The sequence below is a fragment of the Ochotona curzoniae genome, unplaced genomic scaffold (genome assembly GCF_017591425.1).
Source record: "Ochotona curzoniae isolate NIBS_2020 unplaced genomic scaffold, NIBS_Ocur_1.0 scaffold_3835, whole genome shotgun sequence".
Lineage (NCBI taxonomy): Eukaryota > Metazoa > Chordata > Mammalia > Lagomorpha > Ochotonidae > Ochotona > Ochotona curzoniae.
In genome coordinates, this window is record NW_024467114.1 from 9,426,815 (window position 1) to 9,451,577 (window position 24,763).

The 24,763-nt window shown below is 41.1% G+C and overlaps 1 protein-coding gene across 5 annotated transcripts in view; it reads right to left on the reverse strand.

The window, feature by feature from the left end:
* Positions 1–24,763, reverse strand: part of HEPACAM2 (HEPACAM family member 2) — a 41,135-nt gene that overhangs the window by 12,377 nt on the left and 3,995 nt on the right. For 3 of the 5 annotated variants that reach the window (XM_040965110.1, XM_040965108.1, XM_040965107.1), the window contains exons 2-4: positions 19,400–19,753; positions 13,754–14,038; positions 6,354–6,650 (exon numbers count right to left, since the gene is read on the reverse strand). In XM_040965110.1, coding sequence (XP_040821044.1) covers positions 6,354–6,650; positions 13,754–14,038; positions 19,400–19,753 — 936 coding nt within the window. Of the gene's footprint in view, positions 1–6,353; positions 6,651–13,753; positions 14,039–19,399; positions 19,824–24,763 lie in introns of those variants that run through there. The other 2 variants (XM_040965111.1, XM_040965109.1) reach the window with 2 other exon arrangements.

Consider the following 24,763-nt stretch of genomic DNA (forward strand, 5'->3'; position numbering starts at 1 on the left):
ACAGACAACTAATGGCTTATCTACTTTTATCTGAAGTGATGCTTCTTGTCTTAAAAATACTCGATTCTTTAATAACTTATCTGATCTTAGTATAGCTGTACTAGCTTCCTTTTGACTATCTGTAAAGCTTATTTGTTACTTTCTTTCAACCCTTTAGTGTATTTACATAAAGGGTGTGTATCTTAAAAGTAGCAGATAGTATTTTTCAGTGCAGTGTAACAGTGTTGCTTTAAAGCTGGAATATTTAGTCCTCTAATACTCAGCATAATTACTAGAATTTTTGGGGTTTTTTTCTTGCACTGCTACTTTCTTTTATTTGTTATTACTATTATTACTATTATTAGTTTAATTATATGTATTTACTGGGCCCAGTGACACTTTGATACATGAATCCAATTGTAATGATCAAATGAAGGGGGTAACAGCTTCATCTCAAGGATGAACAGTTTTTGGATTAACACGTAATCCTTGTACATGTTTATGGGATACGGTGCAGTAGTTCAACGATGTGTGAAAGCATACTGATATCAGTGGGCAATTGGCCTTTTCCTGGCTTGTCATGGCTGTATTAGGAGGCCCGAGCTTCCCTCTGCTTGTTGCTGAGACTCGCAATGAGAATGAACAGCTACCCCGTGCTGTGGCTCAGGGGCTCCATCCCCTGATGGTGCTGAGGCAGCGATGCTCCAAGCACCTTCTAAGCTCTGGAAGTCACTATCCTATCTTCAGACTGACTTTCCTTCTGCTAACATATTTTTAAATTTAATTTATAATCTTTTTTTTTAATTTCTTACATCTTGATTCATTTTCCTCTCTTATTTTGGACTAGTCGGGTTTTCATTTGGTTCCAGATTCCTCTTTATTTGCTTGTTAGTTTTACCTTCTTATTTGTCTCCGAGGTTTCAGAGATTTAAAAAATCTAATCAGAATTAGCACTTTCACCAATTGTTACTTCCACTTGCTTCTAAAATGCGAGAATAAGCTTCTTTTCACAGACGGGAAGGTGAAGGTTCCAGGACTCATTGATGTCTGGCTACAATCCTGTGCTCTTTCCACTTGTCCTATAGCCATTGAAACAAAAACAGAAAATCTCCCCAAATGTTGAGTCTACCAATTTCTAACAATTGAGCTTAAATGAATAAATCTGTTCTCTTTATGATGCCATCTCAGTTATTTGCTGAAACTGTCATATTCTCTCAGATTCAACAGCCCTGAATCACTTTGTGTTTTCAACCTGTTCTTTCCATGGTCGCTCATCCTAGATAAGTGATTTTGGGAGAATATCAAACTTACGTAATTTAACTCCTAAAGCATAAATTCATGCTGTGCTGTGGTTGTCAATTAAGGTAAAGACAACTAGGACTCTCCTTGAGGCAGCAAAATGATTTTGAAAAGCAACCAAAGAAGAAAAGTAGATAAGCATTAAATAGTAACAAACTGGTCAGGAATAAATAGTGGAAAAAATGTGAAGAAAATAGTGAATATCAGGATGATGAGAGTTACAATTCAGGAACAACTTAGTGAATTATTTCTTCATTTTAATCTGAAGTTAAAATTAAAATGCACTAAGAATTTTCACATAATGTGCAATAAAATATTTGAGCATTATATATGTATATAATGAAATGCACATTGTTTCCTGTTTACTTGGCATGCCTAATTCTAATAACACAGCAGCATCTGAAAATACAAAAAGCAAGTTCAAGAGCCTAAAATATTTGTCCCAGCTCCAGATGGGAGACTGGAATAGAGCCTTTATCTGATGTGGCTCAGGCGCTTTTCCTTTTAATCGATCGGCAGAAAGGCACCTCTAAGCTTCTCCAACAGCAAACACCATGTGCTCCAATGCTTCTTTCATCTCTGATAGCCAGACAGCCTCACCAAAACTCAGTAATTCTTGGCCCTTCAGAAAAAAAATGGGAAGGAGGAGAAGTGAGTGCTAATTTATTGCATTCAGTTTCCTGCAGTGTTTTGCCCTGGGCAAAGCCACGACCGTAGCCACAGCTGTTCTTCTTTGCTTTTAGCTTGGACGCGTGCCAACAATGATCATCCCAGTATACTTATTTTTCTTTAGAAACTTTAATATAAAGAGAACAGATTTTATGGATTCTAAGGCAATCACACTTTGCTGGCAGCCCTACTTCCTCCCAAATCTCCTCCCTGCCTTCCCTCTCTTCAGTATTCGCAGCCATAATTTAATCCAATCCATATTCAAGGGCTTCATTTGCCCACAATCATAATATTCAACAAGCAGAGAGTCCAAAGACCGCAGGAGCACATTTTTCTGCAGTATAAACAGGAGCTAAACCCAGCAGTCCTAGCCCACGGAGATCACTTCATTCCTGTCCTTTTGTGTGTGCTGTCCACTAGTATTCCTCTTACTCAACGATCACGTTTCCCTCAGACACACGGGTGTGATTCTCAAGTCTGACCAATGCACTGTGATTATCTGTCTCCTATTAAATATGACACATCTCCCTCTCAATGCCTTCGTTTTAGACTGACTGTCCCTTATCACGTGCATTTACTAACAAAACCTAGTGTGCATGTTCTCCCAATAGGGGATTCCTGTTCCTCCCCTCACCATCCTGATTTTCTTATTGCCCTCCTGCTTCCCCTCCTCGGCTCACCTTGCCCTACATCAGAGATCCACCCCTAGGAATCAGAACTTGACAGTCCAAAACCTTGGCCATGGCCAAGGTCAAGCCTCCTCCTCCTGCAGAATGAGGGGTTGTTTTCCCAGAGCAACACTCACTCCTGTCAGGGTCCCTCTTGAAAGTCTCCTGTTCAGCACCCAACAACCTCCACTTCTCTATTTCAGGCTTCGTGACATTTGCCAGCTCCGGCGTCTGAGACTGTCCCCTCACAAAGCAGAGCTCCACGTGGGTCATGTATCAAAACCAAGGGTACAAGTGGCCGTGGGGTCAGCTCCAGCAAAGTGCAGTTTGCACAGATCAGTTTCTAGAGCTCCAACGAGAAGCCTAGATGGCAAGGAAATTATGGCCCACTGTCCACAGAGCATGTGTAAGGTTCTTAGTGCCAGCGTGGACACTCGCCTGGGCTCCCTTCCGTCTCCTTTCTGAGAGGACCCTCCTCTTCAGCAGCACATGGCATGCTATTCTTCTGATTATTTAAACATGATTGACTCATGTACCAAAGCCTGAGTGCAAATGCTATTTACCCCCTCCTTCTGCAAACAAATAAAATGGGATAACATCTTATGTGCAAATATGAGCAAGGGGTGTGGTGTCCATGGCAGTGCAGTCCTGCAGTTGGAGAGTCTGCATCTGAAATGGAAAGCCATATGCCACCAGCCAGTGTGTCTATTTCCACATTAAAATGGAGTCCTGAGTTCATTCTTATCCAGGCTGCCCACTGACGCTAGCAACTGATTCGCATCCCAAGGTGCAATGCTGTGTCGAGGCGTGTGCTGCTCCCTCTCCCCACCGTGGCTCCGTCCACAGCACAGTGACACTGGATGCCCCGTGGGATATCATCTGAGGTCTCGGGGGCTACCCACACAGTGACCAATCAATGTCCATCATCATCTCCAGCAGGCCAAAATGAAATACATCTCCTAGAGATCTTGGCTTGAGAAAGTTCTAGATAAAGAAGCTCCTGAATTTTCCTGCTTTGAGTCTTTGTTCTCGTCTTTATGAAGAGATGTGGTATATAGGTAAATATAAAAATGGAAGACTTCTCAGGATCATCTAAAACACTATTTCTATTATAGTTACATCTCAAACTATGGCCACGTGGTTTAGAGAAACTTAACTATTTATAAGCTTGAATGCTCTCTGTAAATGTGAACACTTGAATTAATTCTGACCAGATAATTATACTTCCATAAACATTTTCTTAGAAAAAGCACTAGATGACACAGTAGTGATTAAGATTCAGTTCATTCAAAGCAGGGACATCTGTATTCAAGGAATTCTTAAACAGAGCAGTTAGGTCCTTGTCTTTAATATACGAATACTAATTTATTTTATTATCATTATCTTGAAACATCCAGACATTTTTCAAGTTAGAAGTATTTCATAATTAAAATAAAATTACACATGGGTCATGGACAAACTAGAGTATCCAGATGTATACAACATTAAACTAGCGAGGGTGGTGAGAAAATACACTGTGTTTGTGTGTGTGTGTGTGTGTGTGTGTGTGTGTGTGTGTGTGTGTGTAGCCCTGCATATTCTATAGAAAGAACATAGTCCAACCTATGGCGGCAGTTACAGCAAGGCAGGCTGGATAGTGGTTAAAAAGAAGGGCTTTGAATTCAGACATTATGTTATCACTGAGTGGTTTTGTTGGTTGTCCCTATTTTCTACAGAACAGCTCCACTGAGATCCAGAAAGGTCAATTAATGCCTCAAATCAGATAGGAACCACAGCTACAGGGGTAGCAGGTGCCTGTTTCAGTCTCACACAAGTAGAAAAACCACAGAGCTGACTCTCACCTTCTCAAGGCTTTTTCTCCAACACCGAAAGTACCCAGCAACCCACTCATTTTCTGTTCTCATTCTCTTTCTGTATTTGTGACCTTGGCGTCATCTTTGGTCCCTTTTCTTTGTCCATCCATATTTTGTTGCTGAGATATTTTGGTAGGCTGCAATTTTTTCCCCTTATTAAAACCAAAGTCCCTCATTATCTGTTTCCTGCCACTGAACTTGATTACCCCAGAATGCGCTCTGGAAACTTGTCTACCTGCTCTTCCTAAGCATTTTCGCTTTCCACATAAATCTGCACCTAGCTTATTCATCAGAGTGGATGTTCAAGAAATTCCCAGTTGGTAACTGCACGTGGTCATTTAGCACTGTAGATGATGTCATTGCTGAGGTCCATTCATTTTGGAAACTGGAAAAAAAAATTAAATATCTAACAAAAGGCATCAGTGCTAGTCATTTTTCTTTGCCAGTTTTTCCACTGTTTAAATGTGTGAGTTCTGTGATTGTTTAGGGTTTGGAGAGTAGCTCTAAAACCACAAAGGGGTCACCAATGTTGGCAACACTGAATCCCTCTGCAAAATGAGCACCTGCTCTTCTTATTTACTGTCATGACAAATGCCTATTCTTTGTACAGGTCAAACAGGTTTTTTAGATTTTGTAAAAGCAAATTATCTGACATTAGGATTGTCAGATAAGACAATGGTTAAGGTAATAAGACCTTAACCAAATATTAGCCACGTCTGATATGGTGGAAGTATCTTGGTTAAACCTTAATGGGGAACGTTGTGCAACTGTGCACTTAACCATGATGCTCTTGCACATATTACAGCTGGGTCGTTGCTTGCAGTAAGCACGATGAAGCTTCGGGTGGCATCCAGATCATCACTGACTGCTTCATCCTGATTATGGCTCGCACTAGCAATGACTCTTGGGTTAGCTATTGGGTAAGAATTCACTGAAGCCTGTCTAGTCAAAAACTAAGCAGATGATGGGCATGTGCTGTTCCACGCTTGCACTCAGGTTAGACAGCGAGTAGAAATTATTGTTAGCAAGAATTATTTTTCCAATTGGCATTCTCAGTGCCATTTTGACCCTTAGTTTTTGTTAAGCATGGACGGAATGTATGCCTGATTTATATAACCCCAAACATACACTTACAATGCACAATGTCTCTAAGGTAAATGTATTATCATCCGTTATCCAAATGAAGTATAAATCAGGTAAAACATCATTTACTTTGTCCAATATGGCAACCACTGGGTCTTGGTGTCATTTACATTTAAATTAAAATTAATGAAGATGAAATAAGATTCAAAGTTCAATTATTCATTTGCATAGCCATATGTATGTACTCAAAAACAAGCGAGGTTACAGATTACTGTGCTAAACAGTGTGGATATGTGGATATTCACATTTTTTTTTGTTTTTCTTGCAGAAAGCCCTGTTGGATAGCATTGTCACAGAGTGTACTATCTTCTTTTAGGAAAAAAAGAAACCCTTCCAATGACACTATATGAATTCTAATACTCATAGGTGATTTTGCAAATGCAAATAGATTTCTCACTCACTGAGATGCATTCCTATGACCGAGGACAACAGCAGATGTAAGCCCTCTAAGGGAACAGCCACTTCTCGCATATTGCCATTTGTAAAATCAGGACAGGAGCACCCACTTACAAGTCATTTGTTTAGTCTCCTTTTCCCTATAACCCCTTACAGCCTGAGAGTGAATGTCTTAGGGAATTCTGTGTTTTGTTTGTTTGAGTCATAGAGACTATGACATTGCTAACTTGGGAAGGAGAAAAATTCCACAGTGACATTCTCTTCCTCCTGGGTGTAAGGTGGGGAAAGCTAAGGCCACAGGCAGCTGCGTCTTCTTTGGGAATATTTCCTTTCCTGTCACACTTACCCATGGAAGTGATGATAACTGTGAAGTGAGTTTCATCTTGCCTTCCAGTTACGTTGTTGTAAGCACAGCAAGCGTAGTCCGCTGTCATCTGGGCTACTTTCTCAGGTGCAACTTCTAGGCGAGGCCCATGCTTAATGAAATAGGTTGTGTTGTCAGTCATCCCGATCCAGGAGTAGGTGTTGGGCGGGTAGGAATCCGCAGAACAGTCAAAGAGGATGGCCTCTCCGAGGTCAACAGTGAACACTTCTCCTACTTTTAGCCCTTTATCAGAATTAACCTGAAGTCCATAGGGTCCATCTGCAGCAATGAAAAGAGTAACGTGATACCTACAGTGCAGTTTTGTTAAAATTTGGGTAAAGCTTAATAGCATCTGAATTTCTGTGAGAGCCTTCATATTAGCCATGGGCCCTCATTTAGACTCCCTCAGAGTGAGGGCGACCTGTAATATGTTTTATTCTGATAACCACAAAAATGTAAACTACTTGACATAGTGACTGAAACTATGAAATAGTGAAAAACACGATATGTGAGTTTACAAAGACTCTTATCATGATTGTAAGGCTAAACTTTTTCGAGTAATGATAACTGCAATATTGCTAGATAAATTCAGTATTTCTAAAACAGCAAATTCATCTGAAAATATTTTTACCACAGATTATGTCTACAATTTTCTCTTTGACAACCATAATTTGAATACTACTCATTTTTCTTTTTAGTGTTAGCATGGATTACGCCTTTTATAAGGCAGTTTATCAAGAACACAGATTTGTACAAGTAGACATAGAGTGTTGCATATTTTAATATGCTATTTAGGTTTTTAATTACATTTTGATTTGTTTAAGAGGGTGATAGGTTAGAAAGGAAGCAAAGAGAAAGGGGTACGGCGGGGGTGTGAGGGGAGGAAGAGAGACAGAAAGAGGGAAAGTTGATAGCTGTTTATTTAAAATCTCCAAATGGTTAGGGCTGCATTGAGCCAGGAATTCAATCCAAGCCTCCCATACGGTGACTGGAACCATCAGCTGCTGTATTCCAGGATCCATGCAGAGGGATGCTGGAGTCCGGAACTGGAGTTGGAACTGGAACCCAGGCATCCTGATGTAGGATAAGGGCATTATAGCCACTAAGCTGAATCCCACTTGGAGAGTTTAGCAATCTTGATTACATCGCTCGGCAGGATGCCTTCATAGCACGTGTTATGACACCTCCAGCTTCATTTTTTTCTCCTTAGAATTGCTTTAGCTACTCGAGGCTCCTGTGATTCCATATGGATTTTTTTTCCAGATCTGAGAAGAATGCCTTTGGTATTTCGATTGGTGTCATATTGAATTCGTAAATTGCTTTGAATAGTACAGCCATTTGACGATATCAAATCTTCAATCCATGACCATAGAAGCATTTTTTCATGTATTGGTGTCTGATTCTGTTTCTTTTATTTTTTTAAAAAAGATTCGTTTATTTTTATTAGATCGGAATTTATGAAGAAAAGGACAGACAGAGCTAAAAGAGCCTCCTTCCACTGGTTCACTCCCCAAATGGCCATAAGTGCTGGAGCCTGTCCTGTCATTTTTATTGTAGTGATCTTTTACAACCTTGATTAAATTGATCCCAAGGCACTTAAAAGCTTTTGGAGCTGTTGTGAGTTAGGTTAATTTTCAGCCATTATTTGTTGTATACAAATTGATTTTTGTGTACTGATTTTATAGTCTGTAACTTGGAGTGTTTTGGTTCTTCAATGTATAGGACCCTATTATCTGCAAAACGGATAATTTGACTTCTTCCTTTCCCATTGGGTCCCTTTGATTTCTTTTTCTTACCTAAGGGCTCTGGCTAAAACTTCCAGAATGACATTGAATAGTAACAGTGAGAGTGGGCTTCCTAGACTGGTTTGGGATCTTAGTAGAAGTGCTTCCAGTTTTTTCCCATTCAATATGATGCTGGCTATGGATTTTTTTAATCTCTTGCCTTGATTATGTTGTGGCATGTTTTCTCTATAATGCACTTTGTTTAAGGTTTTTATTATGTAAGGAAGTTGTATTTTATCATCTGTTTTCTCTGCATTTATTGAGATAATCAATGCGAACCATCCCTGCATAGCAGGGATAAATTCCACATGATCCTGTTGAATGATCTATCTGATGTGTTGTTGGATTTGATTACCTGGTATTTTGTTGAGGATTTTTGCAGCCATATATATCATATTGGCCAATAGTTGCCTTTCTTTGATGTATCTCTTTTTGGTTTTGGATTTAAGGTTATGAAATGCCTCATAGGAGGAGTTTGAGAGGCTTATCTCTTTTTTAATTGCTTTGATTAGTTTGAGAAGAATTTGGATTAATTCTTTAAAAGGTTGGTAGTAGGGGCTGATGTGATAGTTGGCTATTACTCCAACTGCAAACACTGGCATCCCACATGTGCACTAGTTCATGTCCTCCTCACAAGGAGGAGCCCAGTGGGAGGAACTGAGTGGTTTGGAAGAGCTGGAGACCTGAGTCACGTACTGACACTGAACTCTGAGGGCAAAGCCAGGCAGACTTGCCAGAGTCAAGTAAGAGTAATCCAACCAGAGTTGCCTCTGGTACCTAAGATGAAAGCAGAAGGATCATTCAATCCTGAATGTGAGTGAGGGTTTACTTCCTTGCCTTTGGCAGAGACTCCAACGTAAACGAGCCCATTGCCTCAAGAAGGGCTGTTTACTAAGCGACTTGTAAACTCATCTATCATCTGTTCTCTGCAATTTACGGCTGGGTGGGGACAGTACCTTAATTTCCGTTATGAAGCTGCTTGCCATTGCACTTGGGAGCAGATGGTAGGTGTTTACTATAAATGACGCTTTTTTTTCTTTATGTCACTAAGAGAACTTCCCTGCAGCAATGCCATCTGTTGCACACAAAATCTAACTGGGTTATTGTCCATGGCTGGAGGTTAAAAAGTGCCTTGTCTGAATTATTGACTTCGTAACGTCTGCCACCAAACTATGGCGTCATAACCTCCTAAATATAGGACCAATCTTGACAGATTGTGTTATAGTTTTTTACTGCCCTAATAAAAAGTAATTCCTTGGAGCTGGCATTGTGGTGTAGCAAGTGATGTGGGCATCCCGTATGGGTGCCTGTTTGAGTCCTGGCTGCTCCATTTCTAATCCACCTCCCTGCTAATGTGTCTGGGAAAGCAGCAGAGGATGACCCAACTGCTTGGGCTGTTGCACTCATGTGGGAAACCTGGAACAAACTTCTGTCTCCTGGTTTTGGTCTGGCCTAATCCTGGACCTTTGTGTCCACTCCCCTACTCATTTGAGGAGTAAAGCAGTGGGTGGAAGGTCTTTCTTTTTGTCCCTTCCCCCATAAACTGTTTTAGTAGATAAAATAAAATCTTTATAGAAAATTATTTTTGCACTTGTGAAGAAAACATCTTGGAAATAGTACTTTTAGAAATAGAATAGGTGATTCATGGTGAAATTCTAAATTATTATGGATCTCTCTAAGAAATACATATTGTGATCTGACATGTCCTACATTATCAAGAAACTTTGTAGCAGATCAGAAAACAAAGTAAGGGGCTGAAATACTGCCATGAAGAAATTGTCATCTTGTAATGGGAATTTGACTTTTCCATGACATTAAGTAACATTGGAATCTTAAAGAGATATGAAGAAAGAAAATGTGTCCCATTTTAGTCAAGTTCAAGGAACTTTGTTGTGTTCTTAAGCTGTGTTGAATATTGCCCAATGAACATAAGAATTCATAAGTCCTTTAAGTGGAGAAGAATCGAGTAAAAGATAATGCAATAAACACCAGGGAAGAGACATGCATGGGACACTAGAGGAGCACAACTGCACGGAGAGACCAGAATCCAGCAGGTGACGCTTTGGGAGAAGATGACGGTGTGAATGAAGAAGAAAGCAACTGCGAGAACAAAGAGAGGTGGGAGTAAAATTCAGCAAGGCAAGTATTCCCAGTTTTCATAGAATGAAGACAACAAAAATGTATCACATAGATGCAAAGTCAACTGTAGGGTAAATGACAAATCTTCAAAATGTATATTTTATTTAATCCTTACTACTCAAGATCAAAAAAAAAAAAAAAAAAACAAGCCAAAAAAGCCGCCCAAGACATTAAAGCAAGCTGAAATAGTGAGAGCAAACAGCAATAACAAAAAACTATTCATGAGTCTGGGGTGAGCAGGCAGTGCATAGCATGAACAGGACATTGATGGTTGGTGTTTTTAATAAAATTAAACATGAGTGAGTGGATAACTGAATAAGTGAGTGAACAGCCACTAAGATGAGGTTATGGCCAAGTGAAAGTTTCTGCATTAGAATGTAGAAATGATCAAGGAAAAATTAATGACAGTGATAACAATTTTTAGCCAATAAGGGTCAGCAGTGTTTCCTAAATCATGTGCATAATTCATGTTTACAGTGTGTAAACAGGAATCACATTGGTAAATTTTCTTCTTCCTTCTCTCTGTCAGTGTTTACTAGTGAGGGATGCTTGTGTGATTTCAAAGGCTATGTCCAGAAGAACGTAAAGAAGAGTTCAGTCTGCAAGCGGAAGATAAGCTCTGGGAAATGTCAACTTGTTCAACTTGGGTCTTCTAATTCTTTCAAGTAGCACAGGAAAGGATACATGATACAAACAGCATATTCCTTGACATATATAGATGTAATTATGAATCTTTGCTCCCATTTTTATATTTTCTACAATGTTATCTGAATATAACATTATGGAAAGCTATGCCTAAGATTTAACTCATTGTAACAAATCAGACATGAGATGATGTCAGAAAAATTAATGAAAATGGAATTAAAATATGTTTTCTTCAAAAATTATAATCAATATATATTTTTAATAGTATGCATTTTCTGTGAACTTCGTAGAAACTGTTCATACACTCATTTATTTGCTGTATGCTAAGTTTTCAGTGAATGGAGTCCTCTGGTCCAGTTATTGCTGTAAACACTCTACAGATTTAGTCTGTACAATAGGTCCCTGAAGTAGGTTAATGTCACATACGTGTGTTTATGAGACGAGGCAGAGAGAGCCAAGGTAACAGAGCCAGGATATGATCCTAAACCTCCTCACCCCAGACTTTTTGTCCTAACCACCATGCTGCTGTTGTTGTTTTTTGTTGTGGTTGTTTTGTTTTGAATATTTGAAAGGCACAGTTACAGTGAGATGGAGAGAAAGAGAGATCTTCCATCTGCTGGTTCACTCCCCGGATGGCCTCGCAAATGGTTGGACCAGGGCCAGGTCGAAATCAGGGGTCTGAAACTGCATCTGGGTGCAGACCACCAAACACTTTGGTCGTTTTCCTCTGCTTTTCCAGGCAAGATAGCAGGGAACTGGATATGAAACGGAGCAGCCAAGACTTGAACTGAGACTCCTCATTATGCTTCTTTGTATATTCTCTGAGCACAGTTGACACTGTGTGTCATACATTGTATTTTCTGTCTTCTACTAAAATACAACAAAGTAGCCACTCTCAGGATGTAATGGTTGTGCTTTTCTAGGTTAGCCCTGCAGCTGGGAGAAAGCCTCTCTGTCTCCCCCAGCCCTCATCTTCCAAATATTCCTTTTCTTGCTCCGTTGCGGATGCTCGGTTTCTTCTGGAAAGTTTATGCTCTCAGAAAAGACTTGTATAGTATTTGTATAGTTCCTGGTACTTATTTGCTCCAAAGGCTTGCTATCGCCTTTCCTGGAGAGCATTCCATCAGTTTTCTATTGAAGGAAGTATAACACAGCTCTTATGGGGGTTCTCATGAGGGGACAGGGCCCCAAGGCTTTGGACCATCCCCTGTTTCTTTTCTAGGCCATAAGCAGGGAGCTGAGTGGAAAAGTAGAGCAACCAGGACAAAAACCAGCACCCATATGGGATCCCAATGCATGTAGGTGGAGGATTAGCCAATTGAGCCATGGCACTGGCCCCGAGATTAAGGGATTTGACTGAAGTTACAGGGGAAATGACCAAACATTTTGATCTCTAGCTTCTAAACAGCTGAAATGCTATGGCTTTGTGCCTCTATTAGCGTTATGAAGATTCACTTGATGAGTGAGTGATTACATGGACCAGATTTCATTCTCTCTTCATGATTCAATCAGTTGAATCCTCCATCCTCACATCACAGGGATGAGAAGACTTACTTTTTCACACTTTTTTTTTTTTCAAAACTGCTAGAGTAGCTGTGCTGTAAGCAGTATAGTAACAGGTAGACCTTTCCAGTATGCTAACCTTTGGTTCTCCCAACTGATAGATTTCAGAGGGAATACATGACAATGTCCACGGTTGCTTCTAATTGTTCAAGGAAGGTTATGCTGCTGGCAGATAACGGGGAGAGGCCAAGGATCTTGTTAAATATGTTATGCTGAACAAACAAGGCCCCAGCAAAGAATTATTCAACACTGAATGTCACCAGTATAGCAGAGACTTGCTAAGCTGAACTTAGAATGTGATGTTAAACAGAGGTGATTCTGTGGAATACAGAGGGTTGGGAACAAGAATGCAATGAAGACAGCGGGCCCTTTACTGGGTGGGTGATGATGATTATAGAACATGAACTGAAGGGTTTATTCACCATAACCATACACAAGGTTCAACAATAGCAGAAAAACATGCCAAAGAAATTCAAACTCCAGAAATCACCCCTGACTCCCTGGGGCCCTGAATGTCTTCCAGGAGAGGAATGAAGTTTCCTCTGACTGTTCCCCCCGCTCCCGACAGCCAAACAGGAAGGGTGAGTTCTGACACACAGTTACACGGAAGGGTGATCATCCACTAATATTATTGTATCATGCAAATCAAAAGTGTTAGAGGAAATGATCAGCATATTAGATGATGGATGATCCCGAGTTGATCATTACAAATATATACACACACTGAACTGTCACTCTATGCCATCAATATGGACAATCCTGTGAATTAACAATATAGAAAACAATTTCTTAAATGGATACTGAGGAAATGCTCAAAGAGAACAACTATATCCCTGACAATACTCCCCATGCCTAATTCAGAAAACGTTGGTTTTCCTTGGTGGGTCAGCCACAGAGCACATTTCGTCCCTGGTTTACTATCATCGGATCTGGCTCCTTGGGCATAAGTAAGTCACTACTTCTGCATGGTTCTCAGTTTGAGAAATTGAGATTTCCTACTTGAGGTAGGAAGTGAGGCTACTCAGTGGGCTGAATCACAAGTTGTATCTTCAGTGGCTCTGGGTCATGATCTCAACTTGACCAGCAAGACACAGGGCTTACTGGTAAATGCCTTTTAGCCTTTTATGACAAGACAGTGCCTGAGAGGTGTGATGACAACTAGCCTTGAGCTGCAGTACCCGAGCGATGTCCCATGCCTGTGTCCTCTGTGGCTGCCCTTGGGAGGAGAACTCATCAGAAAAAAGAACTTACAGTATATGGTGGGTGCAATGATGTCACTTTCCATTTCACTGACGGGATTCTTCACCAGGCAGGTGTAATTCCCCGCATCTTCCTTGGTCACTGGAGCAATTTGAAAGGTGTTGTTTTGGGGAGAGAAGGAGTAGGCGGGGCTGCGGCGCAAAGGCTTCCCATTTTTTAGCCAATGGTAAAGCAGGCGGGTGCCTGCTTTCACCTGGCATGTCATGGTCATATTGTCCACATATTCCACAGCCCCAGAGGAAGGACGAATCTGCACCACTGGCTTGGTGATGGGCTCTGCAACATCAAGAGGGGGACAGATGATGTTTTTCTCCATCCTCAGGAGGATAATAAAATTCTATGAGGTTTTCTCAAAGGTTAAAATGGCAGGCATTTTACATATTGCAAATGTAGATAGCCAAGGCAATAATTAGAAGAGAGAGTAAACGCCAGGGAAATGCTAAATGACAAAACATAAAATATCATTAGTAGTTAGAGAAAATAAAATTCTAGAAGCTGCTCTACCAAGGTTGTCCCGTGCAGCCCTGTCCCTGGTAGCTAACGTAACGAGCAGTAGAGGACAGCAGCTTCCATGTTCCTTGTTCACTGTGTGTTTTGCAACACTGTGAGGGTACATGATAACCCTCAAAGACAAGACTTATCTTCTTTCTCTTGATTTACTCTAATGTCCTGAGAGTACCAGCTTGGGTGAATGAATGGGGAACCCCCAATTCTCACTTGCTATCTGTGAAAAATTGAAAACATTTACGGAGTACTTGTAGAGTACTTAGAGAAACTTGTAAACTACTTCCTTGTCATTTTTTTGTGTGAGCCAACTGTTTTTTTCCCTTCCTTAAAACTATTATTATCATTTTATGATATAGTTCCATAGATCGTGGGATTTCCCTTACTTTCTCCCCCATTTCCTTTCCTCCCCACTGAGTTCCCTTGTGTTATTACTATAGTATAGTTCTTCATAAACAGTCACATGTCCATCATTGCAGGTCTGGACAATGGCAGAGAGTCCAGAATCCTATTGTCAGGATATAGTAAACAGTTTCATTGGGAGTCCATTTTTTACTTGGAAGTAGAGATGCATACTGTATTGTATCCTCACATCTGGATATGATAGTCTCCATCACACAATTACTATACATCCCCTTAAATGAAAAGCCACAAAAATCCAGCTCTGCTTCCTGCTGACAAGAAATATCTTCCAATTCTAAGATTCTTTCTTCTGCTTCATTCATTCTATTTTGGAGATTCTCCACTGTACTTTTAGTTTGCTCCACTGTATTCCTAATTTCTGATATATCAGCTTTCATTTGATTCACTTGCTGTGTGAGATATTCCTTAAGTTCCTTGAACTTCTGTACTGCGTGCTTCTTCTTGTTCATAAGAAGCTTTATAACAAGTGTTTTGAATTCTGTATCCCCCATTTTCTCGATGTCTTCCTCATTTAACTCTGAGATTGACAAAGGCTTTTGCTTCTTTGCAGGGGAGTCTTCAGAAATATTCATTGTGCCTTTGTCTCTTCTATTGCTCTTGGTCATTATACTTCTAGCTATCAGAATCTTCTCCTTGGGGCAGGTTTCTAAGCTCTGTCACCCACAGGTCTACAATTCCATTTTACTTATTGTGGCTGGTACATGGTTCTTTGTTTGTAGTCATTTGTGCCACTCCCTCCAGCGAGTTCCAGGTCTAGGTTCTTATGTTAGACTTTCACCATCGTCTCTGTAGCTCCAGTTCCTTGCTCAGCACTCTCCACCTCCTGTGATACAGTGTTGAGCTGCACTGTTGTCCATACAACCTTTCTCCTACTTCCAGTTTGAGCAGTTTCCAGGATTAGGGAGTCACCAGAAGTTGTATATAGCTAGGTTATTGTTGGTGCTGATTTTGCCAGAACCTGTTTACTGTTTACCAGAACCAAGAACTATCTTGGGTAGAACCTGTAAGATAACACATTGTTTCAGTTCACTGAGCCAGAAATGAGTTCACTCCCAGCTCAGTGCATGCCCAGTCCTGTCCCTTAGTCTTTGTCTCCCTACACAAAATGGCACCTGAGTCAGCTCTAGGGGGCAGACTGGGCTGTGAAATCCACCCTGTTCCTACACCACCAGACTGGGACCTGCTGCTCTGTTTCTGCTCTTGGTCAAATCAAACAGACCAGCATGATGGACAGTTCTTTGTCTGGGTTCTGCTCCGGAATTCCTGGTGGGTGCCCCTTCCCACCTTGTTGCTGGTGGAGTTCTGGCTGCCAGTGCAATTCAAATTGCTATTCGCTGAATGCCTCTGGGGTATCGGTCACTGCAATAACTTGCTGTTTTCGCTGCTTTCCCGTGTCTGTCAGTCTCCAGGTGTCTCTTTGATGTCATTCTAACCTCTCTTATTTCCTGGAATGTGCCCTCTCTGCTTCGCACTGGCTAATGTTTCTCCATCTGTTTAAACATGTCCTTATACTCTTCCGCCATTTTGATTCTCAAAACATCTATGTAATGTTCGAATGTGTAACTAAAACTTTTAGCAGTGAAAATAAAAGAAACTTTTTGTGACGTAAAGTTAAATGAAAATTTCTTAGATACAAAACTGAAACTATGAGGCCCAGCACCATAGCCTAGTCTAAAAAATCAACTGTTTACATGTTTTCTTTTCTTTGCTTTTGTGTTATGACATTATGTTAGTCCTTTTAACAAATCAAAGCTTGCATTTCAACACTGGCTTCTCGAGAGATGTCATAAAATGCATTCTGGAGATTGGGTCATCTGAATTAGAGATATAAAAGAAATCCAATGGATATTCATGTTAGAATGCTAAGTCATGGAAAAAAAATTTATGTTTACAAATTTATGGGGTTTTTTTTGGTTTATTTTTACTTTAGGAGGTTCTTTATTCCACAAGGGTAGAACTGGAAGGGGGTGGTAGGGAGTGAAGAGGAAAAAAGGAGACTATATCGTTTTTTTATTTTTACATTTTATTAATTTTATGTCTCATGAGTATTGCATATACTAGGCACTTAATATTTGTCAAATTGATCAATTTCCAAGAATATGGAGCCCGAATTGTGGTGTAGTGGGTAAAGGCACTGCTTCTGACACCTGCATCCCATTTGGGCACCAGTTTTACACCTGGCAGCACCTCTTCAGATCCAGCTCCCTACTAATGCATTTGAGAAAGCAGCAGAGGATGGCCCAAGTGCTTGAACTGCTGCACCCTTGGGTAAAACCCAAGAGAACCTTCTGCTCCTGACTTTGGACCGGTCTAGCTTTGGCCATTGTGGCCATTTAGAATGAAACAGGAGGTCCTGACACAGTAACCTAGTGGCTAAAGTCCTCGCCTTGCATGTGCTGGAATTCCATATGCATGCCAGTTCATGTCCCAGCTGCTCCACTTCCCTTCTAGATCCCTGTTGCCTGGGAAATCAATGGAGGATGGCCCAGGGCCTTGAGATCCTGTACCCATATGGGAGACCCAGAGGAGGCTCCTGGCTCCTGGCTTCAGATTGGATCAGCTCTGGTCATTTGCTGGTAAATGTGTTTTAGGACATAAACAGAACTCATTCTCCAGCCTAGGCAAGTTGGAGGGAACCGAAAGGGTGGAAGGAGATTCAAAGGCAACTCTCAGGGGAACTGAGCCATCCCGAAACCTTCCAGCATTGCTCCTAGACAGCTGGCTGGCCCACTTGTGCATTTTATTAAATTCCCTCCCTCCCTAGGTGCAAAAGATTGGTAATAACATTTGGCTTATAACCTTACATTTAAAAAAAAAAAAGCAAGTCATGTACACTCACTACACAGAAACTGCTTATATTTTCAACCTGTGAGTACAAATAAATGTGGAATAGAATGAATAAGTGACGTGTCACTTGTGAGAAGACTCTGGATCAGGAATAGTCATTGCTCTTGTGGTTATGCCTGTTCCCACAGTGATGGGACTCAGATGGGTAGATTTCCCTTCTGAGAAACATCTTTGCTCAGGCCCTAAAAGCATGTGAATGGCTTTATTAAATCATGATCTTCCTACGTTTTAAGAAGCAAGGGATGTTCTATCCTTATGCCAGAAAAATTTCAAGTGAAGTCCTTTAGGCAGCTCTCTCCCTTCTTGTGCTCTCCAGGCCTCGGCTTCCACCTACATTTGTTTCCTGCAATTGACCATTTCTTCTTCTGTCACTCACTGAGTCCCCGGAGGAAGACCAGGTCTACTTGTGTTTGCCAAGGTTTAGGCCCTGCGGACAAGGCAGCATAGCATTTCTAGTGCCTGCTCCCTTAGATCATGTATTCTAGTTGGAAAAGAGAATTAATAAACAAAACACCTGCCTGCACTATGAAAAATAGTTGGAGAAATAGCATTAAAAGAAAGGTTTATTTCAGTACACAAATGTCCCAAGATCCATGCCTAGTGTTTCTGTAATTGGTATTTCCATAAGGTTTTTGAAGACCCTTCTTATAATAGGCCCAGGTATTAACAACAGCACTGAAATTAATGAAATAGAAATGGAAACAGATAGTGATGCTTCGTGTGTGTGTGTGTGTGTGTGTGTGCTGGGTGTGGGGAGTGAGATCATATTTTCTATGGGGTGGTCAGGAAAGACTTCACAGAAAAATTCACCTCTGGACTGAGGCATAAATAAAGCACAGGGCATCACGTTAGCATCTGGGAAGAAAGACATGTAGAATGAATGCATCAAACACAGAAGTCCTGAGGCGTGAGTGTGGTTTTCCTCTGCTAAGAACGAGCAGGAGACCAGCCTGGCCATGACAGAGTGAGTGAAGAGTATACAAATAGGATACAGGGTGAGAGAGTTCCGAGTGTGCTGGGTCTTGCAGGCCAGTGTTAGAGCTTTGACTTATTCTGGGTGAAAAAGAAGCAATGGATTTGAAGCTTCATGATGCAGCAATAGAAGCAACAACATAGGAAGGCAGCCAGCCAAATGTTGCCTAGTGGTGGCAATGGGTTGGTGAGACATAGCTGGACTAGATATCTTGCAGGAAAAGCTGACAGAATTTTCTTGTAAACTAGATGTGGATGGAGAAAAAAAGTCAATGAAGATGGCAAAGTTTTGGCAAAGCAATTGATAGGATGGAACTGGTATTGGCTAAACTGGAGAACATTGCCACTTACATACACCACTTATACACCTCAATAAAAAACATAGGTTTCTGAAAATCAGTTGGGCCTATTTTCCCTTAGAGGACATTTCCAGAAACTTCTGTTATCCTACATTACAGTCCTGGAGTCTCAACCTACCCAACCGCCCCTCCCCCACACAGTGTATCAAGATTAGCATTGTCATGTAGCAAAAGTAGAGAAAATCTACCCAGAGCAGATTTGACTATTGAGAAAAATAAGACTTTCTCCACCTCGTTAAGTCAGCTGCCTAAACTTGTGAATTCCCAAATGATTAGTTCTACTTTATTGCTTGATTCCCTTCCTCTTAGCTCCATGCATGCAGCTTACATGAATATAACTCATCCTTGGAAAGCCCCTTGCAGTAGGTATTGCCACTAAGTGCTATGAATGTTGAAGCCACGAGGGTGAATTAATTAGCCCAAGAGTGCAGCGCTGGGCCCTACAGCCCAGATAGCTCGGCTCACCCACACCGCGGAGCCCTTGCTGATTGCCCTGCCAGCCTACTGCCCATGTACAGTTGGGTGGACTCACCATCAACGGTGACTTGTATCTTCTGGCTGGCAGAAAGAGTTCCATTTCCCTGGATGTTGACCTTCACGATGTAATTGCCTTCATCAGTGAACTCCAGTGGGTTGATGAGTAGAGATGCGTTGGGTGGCATCATGGTGAACTTTTGCCGGTACTCCAGATCAGGAACCACGGATTGATTCACTGAGCCCAGTAAGTATTTGGGCATTGTGGAGGGTCTCTCAAAGAGCCATATGATCTGGATGTCAGATGCTGGCATGTGGAAACCATAGTGCACAGGAAGGTAGAGGGGCTGGTCCTTGATGCCGTGCACAATGTGAGATGGAACCGTCACCTTCAGTCCCAGGCAAGTACCTGCTAGGAAGGAGAGGAGAGCTGCCAAGATCCTCGGCCACATGGCATAATCGAAAGGCGCAGCTTCTGGGAGAAGCCGATGGGTTGAGGATCCTGTGCAGGGAAGAGAGGTTTCCAGGGCCTGACCTCTCTAGTACCGGTTACATGGAGGAGTCAATATTTATCTTTGAAACCTTCTGCATATTAAAACTCCACCCTGAGACTATGCAAATTGTATGACTTCTCTAAAGGCAAGATGAAAGGGAAAAGCAGAAGTTATTATCTCCAACAGTTAAAGAATAATGTGAAAAGGAGAACTGGGAAAGGCGAATAGTTCTAAAGTCCAGGGAAATCAGGGAAAATTTTGACATTATGACTACATTAATACCATCTCATATTTCATTCTAATACAACAGTGTGCCATCAGAAGCACTGTGATGACTTCCTCAAAGGATTCCCCTAAGCCTTCTAGAATGGCTGGATATTTCACTTTGGGAAGTTTCAGCTTTTGCCGAAATCTTTCCAAGTGCAAATATTCAGGGGAGAGTGTCAGTAAGCCAATATTAGTCCAAAATCCTGCCCAGAACAGGAATCTATTTGCTATGTATAAGAAAGAGCAGGGAACCGGTACAGATGGAATGAAGTGGGACAGGAGGATTCTGGAGAGACAGGTCAGTGAGGTGGCTGGGAGTGACGAGGTAGGACCTCAGGATCACAGAAAAGATTATGACAATTTTGCTGTGTATCAAATATGATGTAGGTGGAGTATCAAGAGCAGAGGAGGTATAAATCGTATTTCTTGTGTCTTATTAGACTCCTTCCTACTGATGTGAGAATAGTTTGAACCAGGAGCAAGAAATGGAAACCACTTGTATGATGACTGTGCTAGCATAGGCCAGGTTGGTGATGCTCAAACATCTTGCCATGGGTCAAGTGGAAGAATGGCATTAACTCACATCTTACTGGTGGAAAAAACTGGCATGAACAGGTTGTTTTAGTGGAAGGTCTGAACTCAGTTTGAGGAATTCCTACTTTGAGATGCCCATTAGACTTCCAAAAGGCAATGCTGAAGGAGTATACTGGATGTAAAGGCTTGCCTAAAGTCAATGGGAGATAATGGGTATTCGGAGGGCATTGTGGTCTGGAGTGCCTGCACTGCTCACTCACACACTCGTTGCTATCTTTGCAGCATTCTCTCTTATTATGGGCACATGGGGAAGCTCCTTTTTTTACCTTGAATCATGTTTTTATTGCTTCACTTTACTTAGTGATTGTGTTTTTGCAGTGAGTAGAGTCCTCCTCAGCTTAGGGTACCCTATTGCTTGAATGCCTGCTTAGAAGCCCTCTGATGTAAAATCTTTAGTCTGAAAATGAATGCAGCATGGTTCCCATGTCACTGGAACATTTGAAATAGTAGCAGGGAGAATGGAATTGTAGTGTTGTGTAGTGAGAAGAAAAGGAGAAACAGTAAGGAAGTGGGAGACTGTGAGAGTAAATACAGTGAGTTCCTGTGAAGGAAGAGTAGGAGACGGGAGCTGAAGAGGGGTGTGGAATGGGAAGTGAAATGGTTAACTGGAGAGGGAATGTTGATGAAGCACGATAGAGATGAGTGCAGTTGGAATAGATTCCTTGAAAAGGAGAGATGAAAACAAGACTCAGCAAGAATTTGCAACTCTAATTTCTCATATAGAAAAATGTTCATCATCTTTGCTTCTCCTTTTCATGACTGCTAGGAGGTGATCTTTCAGCTTTGCCCAACTCATGTCATGAAAGGCCATCAATATTAGGAAGGGAAAGGAAAAATAAGAGAAAAAGAAACAAAAAATAGCAGGAAGGGAAAGGTATAAAGTCTGTACTTGGAGAAACTCAGGCAAGTTAGCCTTCTCCTATGGGGTATCAAGAACTACCAATAGTGGTTTTCTTTCCCTTCTTTTCAGGGTGGAAATGGGGCCAAGAATTTTCATGGATTTGGTCTCTGTGTAGCTATTAGTAGGGGAGAGACTTTGAAACTGCCAGGCAAGTAGGAACAGCAAATTTAGGAGGGAAAAATACAAAGGGGAAGATGAGATGAAGTTAGAGGGGGAGAAGCAAACCTAAATCCAGTGGTCAAAGACTAGACTGTATGGGAAGCAAAGCCTTGTCTTGCAGCCTCCTCGGCCACCGTGTGAACCTGTGCTTCGCTTCCCCTTGTTCTGCTGGTGGACTGTGTTTGCACATCACTGTAGTGATTTGGTCCATAACAAAGGAGTGATAGCTATAGGATTTGTGTTTGTGGGTTTTTTTTCTGGCAAGTTAATTTTTCTCCCTTAATTTGAGTGAATAGAGAAAGAGAGAACTGGATAGCAGGAATATTGAGGAAGAAAGCAAGTGAACTGAAGAAAGGGAATATAGATTGTTGCAAGGAAATAGCGGGAGAGAAGACAGAGGGTGGGAAAGTAAATCTGTGTTGACACTAGTGTTGTGTCTAAGATGTGTGCAGCAAAAGCTACCGTATTTATAAAGACATTGAGTATTGGGAGAGGCACCAGTCTAGGGAATATTCCTTTCAGAACCAAATAAACAAACAAATAAATAAATAAAAGCAAAAACACAAAACCACCGTGCTTTTCACTGAAGCTGTAGATAGTAAGCTTCTGACAAGATCTTGGTTATCAATAACCGAACATTGTCTTCCCTCTCTGAAGATCTGCCTTGCAAATAAAAAAAACAACAATAAGCAGATAAATCTAAAAAAAAATAATTGCTTTTTACCTAAAAACTGCCCATTCACTCCTTAAATGGCCACAAGAGCCAGGGCTGGGCCAGGCTGAAGCCAGTAGCTGCTTGCAGGTCTCCCATGTGGGTGCTAGAGCCCAAGGAGTTGGGCTGCTTTTCCCGTTCTTCCCAAGGCATCTGTAGGGAGCTGGATTGGAAGTGGAGCAGCCAGGTTGTGAACAGCCTGCCTCGCAGGCGGTGACTGAACTGGTTACTTCACATTGCCTGCCCTGCCTATCCCCTTTTTCAGAGAGAAATCACACAGACTGGCATGCTGGCTGGCATGCTGGGAAGTGTCCAGCTGATGAAAGAGTACCCTCTCTGTGATTATTTTAAGTTTTTATTTTTAAAATTAAAAAAAAATTATTTTCATTGCAAAGTCAGATATACCGAGAGGAGGAGAAGCAGAGAGGAAGATCTCCCAGCTATTAATTCACTCCCCAAGTGACCGCAATGGCCAGAACTGAGTAAATCCAAAGCCAGGAGCCAGAGCCTCTTCCGGGTCTCCCATATGGGTGCAGGGTCCCAAGGCTTTGGGCTGTCCTTGACTGCTTTCCCAGGCTGCAAGCAGGGAACTGGAAGGGAAGTGGGGGACAACTGGTGCTCAAATGAGATCCCAGTGCATTCAGGGTGAAGACTTTAGCCACTAGGCCACTATGCCGGGCCCATGACTTTCAAGTAAAATAAATACCTCTACTTAAAAAAAAAAAAAGAGGTAAATTATAGGTCAAAAGTTATAAGGATGTCATCGGGGAATAAATCTTTCTTCATACACTGTCAGCTCAGCTGCTAAAATATTTTCATTCTTCATGTAAGACATGAACTTACTGATATGACTCAATCCATGCTTATAAAATAATTTGTGAATAGATGGATGCTTATGTTTTGGGAACACATATTTTCTTGTCATTGGTGTCTTTCCCACTAGGGACATTATAAATTCATGTTATCAAACATGGAAGCTTACTGATTTTAGAAAGATTAGCTTCATTCTGAAAAATTTTCACTTTTTCAAAAACTTATTTGTAAGAAAGTCAGACTTGCAGATTGAGAGAGCAGGGGACATATTTTCCATCCAGTGATTCACTCCCCACATGGCTACAACAGCCAGGATAAGGCTAGGTCAAAGCCAAGAGCCAAAAACCAAAAACTTCATCTGAGTCTCCCACATGGGAGCACGGGTCCAAGGACTTGGTTCATCTTCCTCTGCTTTCCCAGGTGCATTGGCGGGGACCTGGATGGGAAGATGAGGAGCCGGGACTTGAACTGGCATTCTTGAGAGAGGCTTGCATCAGAGCCAGTGGATTAACACATCGTGCTACAATGCTGGCCCCATTCCAAGACATTTTCCTAAATTACTAGGATAATTGGCTTTAAAAAGTAATCTCCTATATGAACAAATAAATTTTCAGAAATATTTTATATGAAAATTTATAGAATTCTACTTTTCCTTTGATATTCCAAACATTTGGACTCAAACAGAAATTCAGGGGATCACTAATGCTGAGTACAAAAAGACAAACCTTCCATCAAAAAAGTTTGATACCTTAGAGATAATATTACTGAATTCTAAACAATACTAAAAAGAGGAAATACCACCAACACTCTTAAAGCTGTGCCGAGAGAACAGGAGGGAATTCTGTTGGATTCTTTTTATGAGACCAACCTTACTTTGATACCAAAGACAAAGACATACACAAAAAGGATTACAGACCTATATCCCTAATGGACATAGATGCAAAGATTAACAGGATGCTAGCGAGTCAATTTCAAAACCACGTAAAAATGAATATAAATCATGACCAAGTGGGATTTTTCCCAGAAATGGAAGGAATGATTTAATATCTGTGAATCAGTAGACATCATAAATCAAATCAATAGAATTAAGAATAAAAATCATATGGTCATCTCAAATAGAGAAATTATTTGATAGAATTCAAACATCTCATGCTAAAAAAATCTTCCACTAAATATGGAGGGAATGTTCCTTTAAGTCATAAGGCTATATATTAGAAAGCAACAGTCAATATCATACTGAATAGGAAAAAAACCAGAAACCATGGCCCCACAGATCTGGAATAAGACAAGGATGTTAACTTTAGCCACTCTTTTTCAATATAGTATTGAAGGTTTGAGCAAGAGCAATTAAGGAAGGGAAAGAAATAAATGGAATCAAATTTGGAAAAGAGGAAGTCAAATGATCCATATTTATGTGATATGACCTTGTGCATGCTAAAACCTAAACGCTCCACCAGAGAGCTGATAGACCAAGTCAGTGAA